The 15567-nt window shown below is 41.4% G+C and overlaps 1 protein-coding gene across 3 annotated transcripts in view; it reads left to right on the forward strand.

Annotated features, from left to right (window-relative positions):
- Nucleotides 1-7721: 7721 nt before the first annotated feature.
- stab1 (stabilin 1) overlaps nt 7722-15567 on the forward strand; it is a 60838-nt gene continuing 52992 nt past the window's right edge. The window contains exons 1-10 of one of the 3 annotated variants that reach the window (XM_069150515.1): nt 7722-7869; nt 8137-8257; nt 9388-9515; nt 9694-9809; nt 12321-12406; nt 12898-12967; nt 13121-13216; nt 13864-13974; nt 14707-14894; nt 15017-15153. In XM_069150515.1, coding sequence (XP_069006616.1) covers nt 8195-8257; nt 9388-9515; nt 9694-9809; nt 12321-12406; nt 12898-12967; nt 13121-13216; nt 13864-13974; nt 14707-14894; nt 15017-15153 — 995 coding nt within the window. In that variant the 5' untranslated portion in view covers nt 7722-7869; nt 8137-8194. Of the gene's footprint in view, nt 7870-8098; nt 8258-9387; nt 9516-9693; nt 9810-12320; nt 12407-12897; nt 12968-13120; nt 13217-13863; nt 13975-14706; nt 14895-15016; nt 15154-15567 lie in introns of those variants that run through there. The other 2 variants (XM_069150524.1, XM_069150534.1) reach the window with 2 other exon arrangements.

A 15567-nucleotide genomic window follows, 5' to 3' on the forward strand; every position in this document is an offset into this window, starting at 1 on the left:
TGCTGCAGGTGAACTCGGTGCCCGTCTGCCTCATTTGAAATGACATCTTCACGCCAGCGAGACCTCGCAGACGCCTCGGATGAACTACTTCACGGACTCGAGAGTATTTATACCGGATTTAAAAACCTGCTGCGTCTGGGATCTCTCTCCAGCACTTCAGAGTGCCTGTCATTAATAATCAAACGGCGACCGGGCGGTCTCTCTCCTCTGAGACGAAAGCGCGATAAACGTAGCGACCACACATCTGTTCAGTATTTTTATCCAATAGTCGGCGCGGGGGTTGAAGTCGTCGCACTCGGCCGTCTTTGCCGCTGTTAAATGATCCGACGGGCATTAAGTTTGAAGCATACTGAGGCCTCACAGTCGTGCTTCTCGCAGGTCGGAGGGGATCTGGCTCCGCCCACACACGCTGCGGCGTCCGCTACAGAAATAAATGGGGCGTGAAGGAGCCGATGGAAACCGGACTGCCGTCACAGACGAGGGAAAGGAACCCCGCGACCTCGTACGGAGCCACGATTCTTGTGAAGGATCCTCGCGTGCTGCAGATTTAACGACTTGATGGACAGACGGGTGTCGCCCAGCGGGGGGCGCTGCAGGCGGTCCGCAGGAGTGCTACTCAATGGAGCTCAACGTGAAACAGTTTGTCGTTTTTCTGGTAAATCACCTCGTTCTGTCCTCTCCGGAGTCGGATCAGAAGGTGGATCTTTCTTTGTTTTTTTTTTTTTGTTTTTTTTTTATCTCCGGACGGCACAAATACCGACAGCAAGGGAGGGGGGGAGGGGACCAATCCATTGTAAATAAACTCCAAAGTTATTTGATTTATTTACTGTTATTTATGTGAAAATTGCTTTAAAACCAAAAATCTGTTTCATGTTTTTGCATTTCTTGGTGCGTTCAGTCGGGCAAGGACGCGAGAGCATTTCCCCCGTGATCAAAAACGGTTGTTTTCAGTAGCACACGCACACAGAGCGGCTCGGCACAGCCCGCTCTGAACATTTTACTTCTTGCACATTATAATTGATGAAACAGTATTAGTGAACTGTATATTGAAGCTTTTTTTTATTAATATTATATTAGTTGTTGCTTTGGGACGGACGGATGTTTTCCATCCCGAAGCTGATTTTGTACTAAACATATGAGGGTCCTAGTAATATTTACAACATGAACTCGGAATGATCTTATTTAGTGTTATCATTGTTTTTTTATATATATATTTCTTTTGTGTTTTCTTTTAATGTTTTTGTACATTATTATTATTATTGACAAATGGGAAGCCAGTCAGTGTTGGACGCTCTCCACCCTTCACCGCTGCTGTCTACGTTCTTGTCTTGTTTAAAGGGGAATGCCACTGAAATTAAAGTGAAAAAGAAATCTTCCCACACAACAACGATTCATTTTTTTTGTTTCGCAACGGTGGTTTTGGTTATTTTAGAGAATCAGCAGGATTCAACCACATTCGGGCCACTTTTCAGCTGATGCAGCAATTTAACCCCAAAAACGGTCCATGGGACCAGACGTGAGTCTCTAAAACGAATACACCTTCTGCAAATGTCAAATTTAACAACAGGAAAACAAGTAAATACCAAAAAAAAGTAATTGCCACAGGTGAGGGATTCCTGATTCCAAAGCAAAATGCATTTTCATTGCAGTACAGTGATTTGTTTTGTTCGGTAGGCGTTCAGACCAAAAACGGCACCGAGTTACCTGCAGTGTGCGCGTTGGTGTTGTTTTCTTTCCACAATCAGATATGATAATAAAACAGATTCCTGTCTGGCAATCTAAAACAGAGCTCTTCATTCACTCAAAGGACGCCTTGGTTGGTTCAGAAAAAAAACAAAAAACAAATACAGAAGGCAGAAAATGGAAAGTTGTCACCAAAAGCATTTTTCTACTGTTTTACTTGTGATTGTCACAACGAAAAATGAAATAATTTGTTGTTCAAAAGATGTAAAATACTGTCTCATAGTTTTATAGTAAACCTCTTTATGCCGTTTTTATTTGCCATAAAGAGGTTTACTATGATATTATGAGATATTGAGGCTTAAAACTCAAAAATATGTTCGGGAATATTCACACATCAGTCCTAAGATCGCTAGTTCAGTACAACATCAAAATGTAAGATATATTATTATAATTATGGATTAGGTGAAGGACAAAACCACCAAAAAAAAAAGGACCAAAATTTGAATAAACCAGATATTTCTTTTAAGGATTTCTCTCCGAGACCAACAACGTACAATAAATCACCAGTTTAAAAGAAATCTGTAAGAAAGATAGAATTTGTTTGAAGGGTTTCTGTCATTGTGGACTGAAACAGGCGTTTGCACCAAAGCAGAACCGGCTTCAGCAAATTCAGAACCATTCTGTGGATTTCCACCAAAGAAATCAGAGTACATATTTATTTAAAAGAGCATAACGATGAAATAAAGTTTGCCTCTTCCACGTACTTATTGTTTATATTTCCACCACTCGCTCGTGTAACTAGGTTTAAATATTTGCTTTAAGGCGCTCAAAGCTTCATAACGAACTTCGTTGGGGAACCGGGGCGCCACCGAAAAAAACCGGAACTTTTCTGTTGGAAAAAGCAGCATGAGGAGACCCAATGGGACCAGATGTGTTCTGACTGCCTGGCTTCCTGGGATTCTCCGGCTTCTCCGGCGTGTGAAGATCTTTTCACATTTTTTAGAAACTAAAGCCGACTGAAGTCATGTACTTGATATTTTTCTGAGACTTTGAATGTTTTTTTTTTGTTTTTTTTTTGCAGACTTTTCAAACCCGAGGTTTTCAGGTGACTTTGACTCATCGCTCAGTGAGAATTTGATGACTCGGCGGTCCAGCAGCACTAAAAACACAACCACCTTTCAGCTGGTTCAACTTCCTCTATTTCCTGTCTGCCGGCGCTGCTCTTCGCGAAGTTCAGCCGATTTCCCTTTTAGCGACAATTTTAACAGGCCGAGGGCAGAGATACTGTAAAAGGAAGTGCCCGATCAGCAGAACTCACCATCTGACCCCAGTTTGTCGTACTGCGAGTTTCAGTAGGTCAACTGACCAACAGGAAAGAATCTCAGTTTCTGCTTCCATGAGAAGAAAATAACTGTACTAAAGAATTTCTTCGGTAATGCAAAGCTTGATCACATGGAAATGGATTTCTGTTTGGAACAAAGTGACGGTGTATTTTGAAACGGGATTAACAGTCAGTCAGACAAACCACTAGAGAGATAAATGTCTTTATTACTTGAGCGGCAGTGCATACCTTCTCAACATATTTATAATTAAATGGGATGAAAATTCAGCGTTTGGCCAGACAATAATTGATACCATTTTTTGACGCGTAATTAAGAATTTCAGGGATTTTCTTATGATTGTTTATCTCTAGGAATGTTGATGCGCATTAAAATTCAGATTAAAACATTAAACGTTTTCTGTCTGTAAAAGAAATTAAGAATCATGAAATGGCGTTACCTCGGAAAATTACCCGACGTGAAATGAATTTGTTACCGAGCAGTTTCGTGTAACTAACGGTCCCGTTTAGCAGCAGATTTTTTTACGCAGCCTCCGTTTCTTTAACCACGCAGGTGTAGTCGCTGCGTTCACGTGGAACTCGTGAGCTCGCGGTTACAACGCGGGAAGTCGTGTGTGCGGCGTTCATGCGGTTAAGTCGTACAAAACACTGTTGCTAGGCAACGGCAAGATGGAGGGTGTCTAGAAGCCGCAGAGGCTAACGAGGTGGGGGGTGGGGGTGGGGGGGCAACGTAATGCAGGAAATGCAAAGGCACATTTCGGAAAAGATGAGGCCGGTGGGAAGATGAACATTTTCCTCAGACGAAGGGGCTGTTATCTAAGTTATGAAGACGAACTCTACACGACATGCTGACTGTCTGTTCTCAAAAATACAAGCGGATGAGGATGAATATTTTAATTTAAAAACACGGACAAAGGGATTTTCAGAGATGTGTGTGAAAGCTTCGGGCGGCGCAGAAAAACCTGGCGGTTTCAATGGAACCGCAGGAAGCAGAATTAGAAAAACTATATTGTCGTCCGTTTCAAATATCACCGGAAGAAACCTCCAAATGAGCGTAACGCTGAAATCAAAGTAATCTGTTCAGACGAAGAATCAACATTTTATTCCAGTATTCAAATTGAGTAATATTATTTCAGTTCAATTTAGGATTCATATACCTTAATTAGATTTAGTATTTATCTTGAGAAATGTCACTCCTTTCTGTTCTTAAGGGTTACAGGGTTTTCTGCGGCTGCTCTGTTTTTTTTTCATTAAAAATTTGCTTTTTTTTTTTAAAGTTCACATTTAAATTTCTGTGTATCTTTCTTATTGCTGTCGCAGCGGTAGATATTCAGCTTGCGCTGAAACTCACCGCTATTTGCAGCGTCCTCCATTTTCCAGTTATGTTATCCGACATGTGGAATTCAATTCACTCAAATGCACGTTGGATTGTAAGAAAGTCTGATTTGTACATCTTCAAAAGATTTAAAAAAAACAAAACGTGATTACATACCTTACTGAAGTAAGTAAACAAGTTAGTGGTTACAGCTTGTAACCTGGTAATTGGAGGACTGTGAGGTGTTCTGGATCCTGTTGCATCCAGTTAAAAGCCTTTTTTTTTGTTTCTTTTTTTTTGTTGATAGCTGGAGCAGAGAGTCACCAGGGAATACCGACAGGATGTGACACTGATAGTAAATCCATTCTCGCTTCCTCTAATCTTTCACGGCTTTTGCTCGTCTGTTTGGACGTGTTTTACAGCTCACACTGCTGATTGGAGGCATTTTGTGGAGGTTAAGACACGACCTCCGACTCACCCATCCCTCCTCCCCATCCTCCCCCCCCCCCTAACCTCCCACCTCCCTCTTTGCCTCTCGATTCATGTTTTTCTAGATTATTCACGAGTCAGCAGTGAGCGACGGTGTGTGTGTGTGTGTGTAATTCCCTCTTCCTCTTGTTTTTCATTGCTTTTCTTGGCTGTTTTTTCTCCAGCTCAGTGCAGATTGGAGATGTTTGTTGAGGGTAAGATGGTCGCGGGGCCGAGAGACGTCCACGACCTCTGACTCAGGTCCCTCTTTCTCCTGATGCTTTTCCTCCTTTTTTTTTTTTCTTTTTTCCCCCAGATGTCAGCAGTTCTTTGGTGCCGTTATAACGCTCAAAGATAACAATGATCACGGTGGCAACAAACTTCGGTAACTTGTCTTTTTTTTTTTGCAGGCGTTGAATTTATCATGACTTTAGTGACCTCCCGACTTCTCCTCCAGCGCCACTTTCAGGCAAAAATGTCCTCCTCAAAATGAGTGTACTTTTCTTCTACGCTTCACTATCACACACGCTCTGCTAATTAGCAAATGTTAGCATTTAACTGCTAAATTAAGCGGGCGAAGTTGGTGGGTGGTTGGTGACAGTCAGTCACACAGGGTCCAGAGGATAATTATGCTTCTCTGGAGAAGTTCGAGTTTTAGACACGTTATAATTCTGTAGGAGAAACTTCCTGTATTAAATTGTTGAGTTGAACATTTTTCACTCTCACCTAAAACTGAAAACTGCCTCATTAAAAAAGACATTTTATGCTTTTTTTGAGGTCATAATTTTAATGACCTTCAGATTTATGTGGATTTTTATGAGTTAAGAAGTCGCCAATGGACCACGTTAGTTAAAATGCAATACTTTTCCTACAGGTTTATTCAGACTGGATGTGAATCAGATTTTTTTTTATTTTTCTGAACAATTGAATATAAAGACACACCGAGACACAAGTAGATGGAAGTTTCCGCAGGGGGGCGACAATTTTAAGAGGATGAGAAAACGGCTGAAAATAAACAGACTGTTATTGTTCACTTGATGAAAACTCTCTCACTTCTTTTTATTAAAGCAAATATGAGTATTTTGACAGCGTGCGTTTTCATTCCAGCTGAATCGCAATCGTTATCAGATGTTTACTTTGAACCGAGCTTCGAGCCGTTACAGGCTTAATGACTGATGTTGATGCAACCGTTGAACCACAAACTCGGATAAACAAATGTCAAACGAACATGAAATAAATTATTCATGGTGCCACACGAACTTACATGAAATTAAAAAAAAAAAAAATCGGTCAGACTACGCAAAACATTTCTCATCGATCAATTTCAGCAGACAAATCCTGCTGCAAAACACTGATTCAAATATTCAAGCGTTTACATGGAAACCAGAAACAATTAAAACAGCAAGTCAAAACGTGTTTTGTTTTTTTGTTTTTTACATTTAAAAAGTGTGTAATTCAGTTACTCTAAATTCAGACCACCGACATGAGGGCAAAATTAAAATATAGGCAAATATGTGCGACTGGAAGTTGAACCTCCCAACTGTGTGCTGACAGCTGACAGGATCAAATATGCTGCCGCATAGCCAATGAGCAAGGCAGTAAACCTCGGCTTTCTTTCAGCCCGCTTCCTGCTATTGTTCTGTCTGCTTTGCGCTTTGACCACTTGACTGTTTCATTAACTCCAACTGCATTAAAACAGGAAAGAAACTGGAGCTTTCACATTGGTTCCTCTTCGTCTCCTGAGGCAGACGAGGAGTCGTGTCAGCTGACGAGGAAATCCGTCTAAATCACACCGCACTGGGACGACCGGGAGGGAAAATCTGACCAAAACTTCCTGTCAGGAAGCGTCAGGATTTCTCACAATCTCTCTCTCTCTCTCTCTTTCTCTCTCTCTCTATCGCTCAGACGAGGGCAAAAAAATAAGATTATGTTCCCTGTTTTTACAACTATTTTAGAAGCAGAAGTCTGTATAATTATTTTTCAATCTCAATATATACATTTCTCCAGTAAAACTCTCCAGCATTTTAAAATAGAAGAGGCCAGATTCATTAAAAAAAAAAAAAACCTCTAGTTTTGTTCATACATGACTGGATTGAAGTTTAACTTTACCGTTCACATACTTTTTGAGGGCAGCTAATCACTTTTTCTTTCTTGCGCCTTATTTAATCACATCTCGTTAACGTCGTGCCTTTTCTCTCCCACAGTTTTTGCTGTTTATCGTCTGTTGCCTCTCCATTCAGTTCCCTCGCTCGCGTAGTTTCGGTTCTTTCTTTTTGAGGATGCCCGCCGGCCACGGAGCTGCATGTGTCTGCTCTGTGATGGTCGGCCCCATCAACAGTTCATGTTTTGGAATCTCTATGCTGTCCTTTTCTCCCTCTGCTCTCCTCTCACCTCCGCCCACCTCTGAGCCTGGTTCTGTCGGAGGTTTTCCTTCCTGTTAAGAGGGAGTTTTTCCTTCCCTCTGTCTGAGTTTTTTTTTTTTTTTTTTTCCCTCCTGGCTTTCGTGGGAATTGTTGAATTGTTGGGTTTCTCTGTATAATGTTGTACAGTTAAAGGACTTTAACGTGTTTAAGTGCCTTGAAATAACCTGTGTTGTGATTTGACGCTATATAAATAACATTGAATTAAATTAAACTGGCGGTTGGAGAGTGAAAATGGGGAGTGCTGTGTGTGTTTGTTTGTACTATTACTTCTACACTATACTGCTCTTATAATCGTTCATGTGACTTCAACAAGTGCTGTGAACCGCTGCTACTGTAGTGCCTCTGCTGCTACTACAATGGAGGGTAGTAGGAGGAGATGACCTCTGCTGGGAGGTTCCTACTCTGCCAGTTTCTGTTTTTTTTTTCTTTCCCTTCCTAGATTAGAGAGGAAAAGACGTGACCAACACTCGCTCCAGCCTGTGCGGGTGCTTTCTTCCTCGCTGTGGACGCCTGAGCTCAGAGTTAATTTGTTGGCTGTAATTTGTTGGTTATTTCCCCACAATAACAGGCTCAAAGTGAGCCCAGGATACAACTGATAAGCAACAAATAGTCTGGATCCACCCTCTAGTTTGTTATTATAAGTACGTATATTATTTTTTTTATATCTATAAATAGCAGGTTGCTTTCAGTTCTCCTGCACCTACGACTGCTGGAATACTTTGTCTATTGTTTTGTTTTTCCTGCAAAGAGAATGTTGTTATCTGCGTGTTTTTTCCTGTAGTTCATAGTGCCGGGTTGAATTTGAGGTTTGAACTTGACATGGAAGGAGGAAAACTAGCTTAGATCTGACTCTACTGATTTTTTTTTTTTTTTTTTTTTTTTTTTTTTTGTGCCTACTGACTGCGGAGGACTCTGTGTTGGTGTTGGTGGGTTTTATTTTTCTCTCTGGATGTGAAACTTTGAGCCATGCTGCTGCTGCTGCTGCTGCTGCTGTCGGAGCTCTGCCTGCAAACGTCACCGCAACAACAGGTAACACACCTCCAACTCCATCACGCTCAGAGAACTTTATTTATTTCCAAATTATCAGCGGAAAGCTTCACTTTCAGATGAATACAGTTACGCTACTCATTGTTTTCCTTCTGCAGCCTGAGCTCACAGAACATTAAGGGGCTCATTTGTACAGAATCTAATGCTGTGATTTTGGGTGGGTGAATGAGACGTAGTGGATTATGTGGACTCTGGAAGTTTAAGGGGGTAAAAGAGCAGCGGCCTGAGGAAAATGTAATAGTAACTAAAAACTTTAATGATTTGTAGTTGTACTTCCAGGAAATTCAGGAACTCACGAGAGACCTAGACGAGATGTCGTCACTTTAACGGCTCAAAATCACAATATAAGAGTCTGTAGCCAGACTGTGCTAATTTCCATATCACCACAAAACACAAACTAGAGCTGAGGCTGATGGGGATGTCATTAGATTTGCAGGTATTAATGGATAAACTAAAGTGTTTGGTGGACAGATAATGGTTGCCAGATGAAAAGTCAGGCGGTCACCACGGTTGTTAGGTTTCACCGTGAAAGGAGCGACGTGGATGACAAACGTTGTCGGCGGTTCGTTCAGTTGTCGTCGAGATATTTCAGACTGTGAGTGAGTAAAAAGTCGCGGGATCACCAACAGTCGTCAGGATTCCTGTTTCAAACACCGAAAAAACACTGAAAGCTGCATTTCCCATGATGCACGCGCGGACTCGTGCTGGTTTGCAGCACCATATCTGCGTCTGATTAAAAATGACTCTTTTCTTTGGTCATCGTTGTGTTGCTTTAAAATGTCTGTATCGATATTAATTTAAACTTCTTCCTGAAAGTGTTTCCAGTTTGTTTGATAGGACAGATTCACGTTCACGAAAACACAAAGCGTAGTATCGTATGTTTGCTCGCTTTAACTTTTTGGTTTAGTTTTTCCTTTTCAGAGTATAAAATGTCGGTATATGAAACATAGGATGAATAATACACCAACTGGTGTGATATTTATGGTGCTGTAGTGGTCGTCGTACCGCCGGTACTGCTGAGGGACGGTGACAGTACTATCTGGACCATTTGGATACAACAGACAGAAAGTACAAACGGTCCTTCGCTCACCCAGCTCCTCTGCTCTCCTCAGACTCCTCCTCCCGGCCGGTGTGATGTCCCACAGAGGGAGGACACGGACACCCCCTGCACCTCCTGTGCTGCCGCCGCCACCAGCAGCTGTCCCCACGGCTACAGCAACGTCCGCACCTCCAACTGCAGGTACGCGGCAGGTTGCGTTGGACATACCTGGACCTCTAATACACCGCCCCAAAGCTTATAGGGTCCGAGGTGTGTCATGATAGTGTGAGGTGTGGCTGCAGGTGTGTGTGTGTGTGTGTGTGTGTGTGTGTGTGTGTGTGTGTGTGTGTCTTCACCTCGTGGTCACTGTGTGCTGCAGCTACGTGGTGCAGATCGGCGGCAGGGAGCTGCAGCTGGAGGGATGTCGGCACGACTGTGTGAAGAGTTTCCTGCATCCACAGTGCTGCCCACAGCACTGGGGGCCGCTGTGTCTCCGTAAGACGCACAAACACACACACACACACACACACACACACACACACACACACACACACCCAGGCTGTGTTCAGACTCACAGCAGCAGCGCCGCCTCACTCCTTTCAGTCAGACAGTCGTGTCGGTCCTGATGCAGATGACTCAGACAGAACAACGTGTCCTGTAGAAAGAAAGAAAAAAAAAAAAGATGATAAAAAAAATAAAAATAAAGGGTTCAACTTTTGCTGCAACACAACGTGATGTCATCACCCAAAGTCCCGCGCGAGCCAATACAGTGGTGGTTTTTTTTTCTTGTTATTTCCCCCATTTGAGTGTGAAACTCCCTCAAACTGACCGTCCCGGATTGTAATTCAATATTCACCTGTCGGCTGCGCCGTCAGTGTGGCCGCGTGTTGCCGTTAACCTGTACTTTTGTTTAATTAACTACACAGGACACCGTCGTTGTTGCCAGGCAACTACATTATCAGCTGACAATCAGCTGCCCAGCCTTAAGTGTCTGTGAAGGTTTTTTTGAAGAGACGGAGGAAATCTGTTTTGTCAAATAATGAGTGGTGCAGGAAAACGCCCCGAGACAGACAGATTTAATGTCTTTGCAAATGACTTAAAGTGGAAATTTAAATCCTTCTGATCATTTTGTTTTAGGCTTTTTTTTTGTTGCTCTTTTACAGATAAAAAAAAAATTAGTTTGTTCATTGTCAGTAAAATAGTTGGCAATTTTGAGAATATTTTAGTCATTCACGTTACTGTTTAAGAAAAAATGTCAACAATGTGAGACTATCTGCTGCTTTTTCAGTTACATACATCTTTGGGTCTTGGAATTGGTCAGCGAACAGAGGATTTTCAGAGACCTTCACGTTTAAATAAAATGTATGTAAATAATATGGTCCCAAAAAACATGTTTCATAGAAAACTAGGCAGCAAAGTTACAAAATTAGCCAGCTAAATGTGTGAAGGAATACATCCAAGCCTTACTTAAATGTATTTGTTTGGTCTACTAACTTTTTTTAGGAGGGGGTGGGGGTCACAATAAATATAAAATAATCCAAAAAGTGTCCAATATTTAAAAATTAAAATGTTAAATTAAATAAAACGACCTTTAACAAGGAGGGCGGGGTCGTTCTTTTTTTTTTTTTTTTCCGTTGTTCTGATTGGTGTACGTGCTGATGGACATTTCTTTGCACCAATCACGTGCCGTTACGGTTAAAACACGGCAGCGCCATTAAAATTTTACGTTAAAGGTAAAAAGTCAAAACACCTCTTCACGTGGTTTATTGTTTTACATTTTTACGTGTAAATTACTTTACCGTAAAATATAGACTGACACTTTATATTCATATTTATTTCCGTGAAAATCTGCATTTCATATTTTGATGAGTTAAGAACTGCCCATTAAGTTGTTGACAGAAATGTAGTCTATGTTTTTGCTTATCTGAACTCCAGATATCTTTAATATACTTATTGTAATTATAAATTTAGGAACCAATCGTATATTAAAACCATACAACTTCTATTTATTCTCAGCTGCATTGTAGACATTATAGATAATTTGTTGTATTTTGTTCTCTAAAAAAAAAATGCACTTGAATATTTTGGGAATTGATTTGCCTCCCTTCTAGTTTTAACTACACGTTTTGTTCAACCCTTGTTATCTTCTGCATGATCTAACAATGATCCAAAGAGCTTCTTTGTAGTTTCATTCCATCACCAAGTGTTTGTCCTTGTTTGACCCTCCTGACAAGTTAAGAGATGCTCCGACTCCACAAACCTCCCCCAGACTTCTCCTGATTAAAGCCTTGTGTTCTTTTATTAAGTCAATCTCGTCTGGGATGAAGCTGCTTTTCTCTCAATCAGGCAGCAAGAAATTGTTGTATTGATTTCCCGATGCTGTGCTCACTATTTTTTTTGGGGGGGGGAGGGCCCAAACCGCTCGTGCTCTGGACGCAACCGAGCCACTTTCTGCCCAAGTGTTTTTCGGATGCTCCTCAAAAAAACCACAAAAAACACCGGCTCAGAATAACAATCTGTTTTTCTGACACTTTGTCTTTGTTCTGATGACGTGTTCATCTGCTGCCGAGTCAGCGATGTTCTGCAGGAAACTTTTTCCTTGAGTTCTGCTACATTTTGAAAACATGAAAGCGGCTCAGAGAGCTGACACGCCGGCTGTTGACGCATCGATGCTGTCATGTATTTTTAATTTAATTTTATTATTTTTTTTATTTTTTTTCAGATGACTCGGTCTGACACAGATGAGATTTTTTTTATTTTATTTTATTTTATTATTATTATTTTTTATTTTTTTTCAGATGACTCGGTCTGACACAGATGAGATTTTTTATTTTTATTTTTTTATTTTTTTTTATTAGATCATCTCACGGCGTTTGACATGACCTGGAAATGCATAGGAGCTGCACGCGCTCAAATCTTACATGAAAACACATTGATCGTTTTTAATCACGTGTCACTGCTGTCACGTGTGTGTGCGTGCGTGTGCGTGTGCATGTGTGTCTGCAGCCTGCCCCAGCTGGTCGGGGAAGACCTGCAACTTCAATGGAGCCTGTATGGACGGAGACGTGGGCAACGGGACCTGCGTCTGTGAGGTCAGTCTCACGTATTTACATGCCGACAGCAGTCATTACTAAACATTTTCATTCATGACTTTTCTATTTTTATTTTTTTTTCTGCTCAACATTACAGGTATCCAACTACCTTTTGATTAAGAAAATACTTCTTTTTAAAAAAATAAATAAATAAAGCCCTGTAGTGTCCCTTTCGTGCCACCTGTGTTATTCCAGTGGGATTGTTTTTATATTTATACATGTTCAAACAACATCAGAATAATATAGAATTAAAACCTAATAAAATAAATCATAACGACACAAATGAATCCTGTTAAGATCATGTCAATCTTCTTCAAACGTCTATTTCGGTTCAGTTTTGGGAGGGAACGCAGGGGGAAGTTGTCAGTTTGAAAATAATAAGATGTTTTTGTTTTTTTGTTATTGTTGACGATGTTGCAAAATAGAAATTGCTTGTCAAAAAAACAACAACGACCTTTTTTTTTTTTTTTTCTCTCTCTCTCTCTCTTCAGGAGGGTTTTTCTGGCTTTGCCTGTCAGGAGTGTAAGAATGCAAATGCTTTTGGGGCACAGTGTGACAAAGGTAGGTTGTGTTTACTCTCTTAATGCAGAAAGCAGATAATTCACCATTAAAAACAAAAACAAAAAACTGGAAGACCGTCTTCAGCAGCTTGCAGGAGCATCTGTCACCTCATGTTTGAAGGTGATTACTGACACTCGGTCCGTGTGTCTGCAGAGTGTGACTGTGTGCACGGAGTGTGTAATAAAGGCCCGGAGGGCGACGGGCGGTGCTTGTGTCAGCCGCCGTACACCGGGAAGCGCTGCGACCAAGGTGAGACCTCCAACACGCCCGGTTACACGAGCCACGTACATCAGACTCTGTGTCACTGCATTTCATTTCGTTAAGACGACTGAATAGTATTCGTCCTATTGCTTCATCGTGGGTTCACTGACCAAATGGAGAAAATTCTGAAAGAAATACCCCTTAAAAATATGTAAACAAACATCAAAATGAATAGTAATTCAAATTTTAGTATTTTTTATCATTCAATCCTAAAACGTTGAGAGAAAACACAGAATTACAAATGATTTTGTGTTGTCATCTCTCCTGAAACAAGAATTTGCAACGTCAGGCTAAAATAAAACAGTAGCGATTTAACCGAAGCAAAAAAAAAAAGAAAAAAAAAAAAGGACACAATATTTTGTTCCTGCTTTGTGAGCAAACATTAACAAAATTTCAACACGGGAATAAACGGACTTGCTTGACGGAAACAAACGATTTCCAAAAGGGAGGAAAAGTCAAACTTTTGTTGTTTCGAACACAAGAATTTTGTAGCTCAGGAATTCTTTGATGAAACAAAACTAAGATACATTTTGGTTTAGTAGCAAATATGTTCTTTGATACTCATGTCCATAAAACATCAGGGAACAGACTTGTTGCTCTGGTATGTCGTTAACATATTCATTTGTTTCCGACAGTGAGCACCAGGTGCAGTAACTGCCAGCCCTACTCGTACTGTAGAGGAGAAGGAGACGCCGCCGAGTGCGATTGTTTGCCCGGATACAAGAAGATGTCACAGAAATGCATGCGTAAATACACATTTATTTGATACACATTTTTATTTTTTTTATTTTTTATTTCAGGCTGTTTTCAAACTTCTGCTTCGGTTCATCTGATCCCGATCAAAGAAAAACAAAAACAATTTCAGACACGATTTAAATTGATGCGAAAATCATGAATATTCTCACAAAAGACTGTGTTTGGTCTGTCTGCTGTAAACAGGGCCAGTTCAGACCAAAGGCTTATGATGGGATGAACTGTAAGTTGCAGGGTTGCAGGCTACTTTTTGGTAGCTTGATATACTTTTTAGCGTCCTGTAATGCAGGTGAGGCTAATGATAGTGAGTTAGTGGCGACAACTGCATTTTTAATAGTGATGAATCAGCAAAAACATAATAATTAAAAAAAAAACGCACAATTGGCTTAAATGGATTACGCTGGGGAAATAGACTAAAACCAGAAGTAAACATAGATCAGTTTCTTGCCCTCCAGAGAACAGGTCTAAAATAATATCCGAATCAATATGGAGTAGAACCAGGAATAGATCCCTTCTCTGTGTACTGAACTAGAACAGGAGTTAGACCTTCTCTTGTAACCCCCAATCCTTCTGTTTCAGTCTCGGCTGCAAGCAGGACAAAAATAATTAGAGCTGACTGTTTTAGTGGATTTCATTCTTGCATTACGATAGTATTGTATTCGTTTTGAGGACAATACAATGAGTCTTTTGTCCTGACAAGGTTAGATCTTTGTTTTCCCGCTCAGGTATCTGCTCGCAGAAAGACTGCGACATCAACGCTCAGTGCTCCTCAACGGGCTCGAGGATCAGCTGCGTCTGCAAGCCCGACTACCAGGGCGACGGCAGCATCTGCGTACCCAGGAACCCTTGCTTGGAGAACAACGGAGGGTGTCCCACCAACTCCACCGTGTGTGTCTTCAAAGGACCCAACAAGGTGAAGAGGAGAACCCCCCCTCCCCCCTACCTCCACCCTTCCACCCAGAACCAGAAACCAAACCCAAACAAAATCCCGCATCTGTGTTTAACCTCACTCTGTGTGTCTTGTCTGTCTCTCAGTCCAGCTGTGAGTGTATGTACGGCATGTCCCCTATAGGGGGCAGCCCAGAGTTTGGCTGTCATCTCGTCTCTGCCTGCTCAGCGGACACATGTGACCCTACGGCTGTCTGTCAGACTGAACTGGACGGGCATCCCAGGTCAGACACACAGTCGCAATGCATCCTGGGCGATCGGATCTGGCGTCTGTCAGGATCCGACATGCTCTGGCTTTCTTTTACAAGTGTGTGTGAATGTGCCGGGTGCAACATATACTACATGTAATCAATGGAAATAACATCCAATAGTAAAAACATGGCGTGAGATTCAGCTGGGTGCAGTTGAACTGTACAGGAACAAGGAGAGATTCACTGGTAAACTAAACTGGTGGCTGTAAAGCAGCTTTTTCACTTAATAATGATAATAATAGCAATTGTCTATATCACACTTTCACCTCTGGGTTTAGATTTTTTGTTTTGTTTATCTTGTCTGTAATTATTGACAAACATCAGACCCACAGCTTTGGAAGAGCCGCCGCCCCCTCTCACAGTTCATCTATCCACCGCGGCGCAGAG

The sequence above is a fragment of the Embiotoca jacksoni genome, unplaced genomic scaffold (genome assembly GCF_022577435.1).
Source record: "Embiotoca jacksoni isolate LCO1_2020_lvr unplaced genomic scaffold, fEmbJac1.0.p SCAF_1, whole genome shotgun sequence".
Taxonomy (NCBI): Eukaryota; Metazoa; Chordata; class Actinopteri; family Embiotocidae; genus Embiotoca; species Embiotoca jacksoni.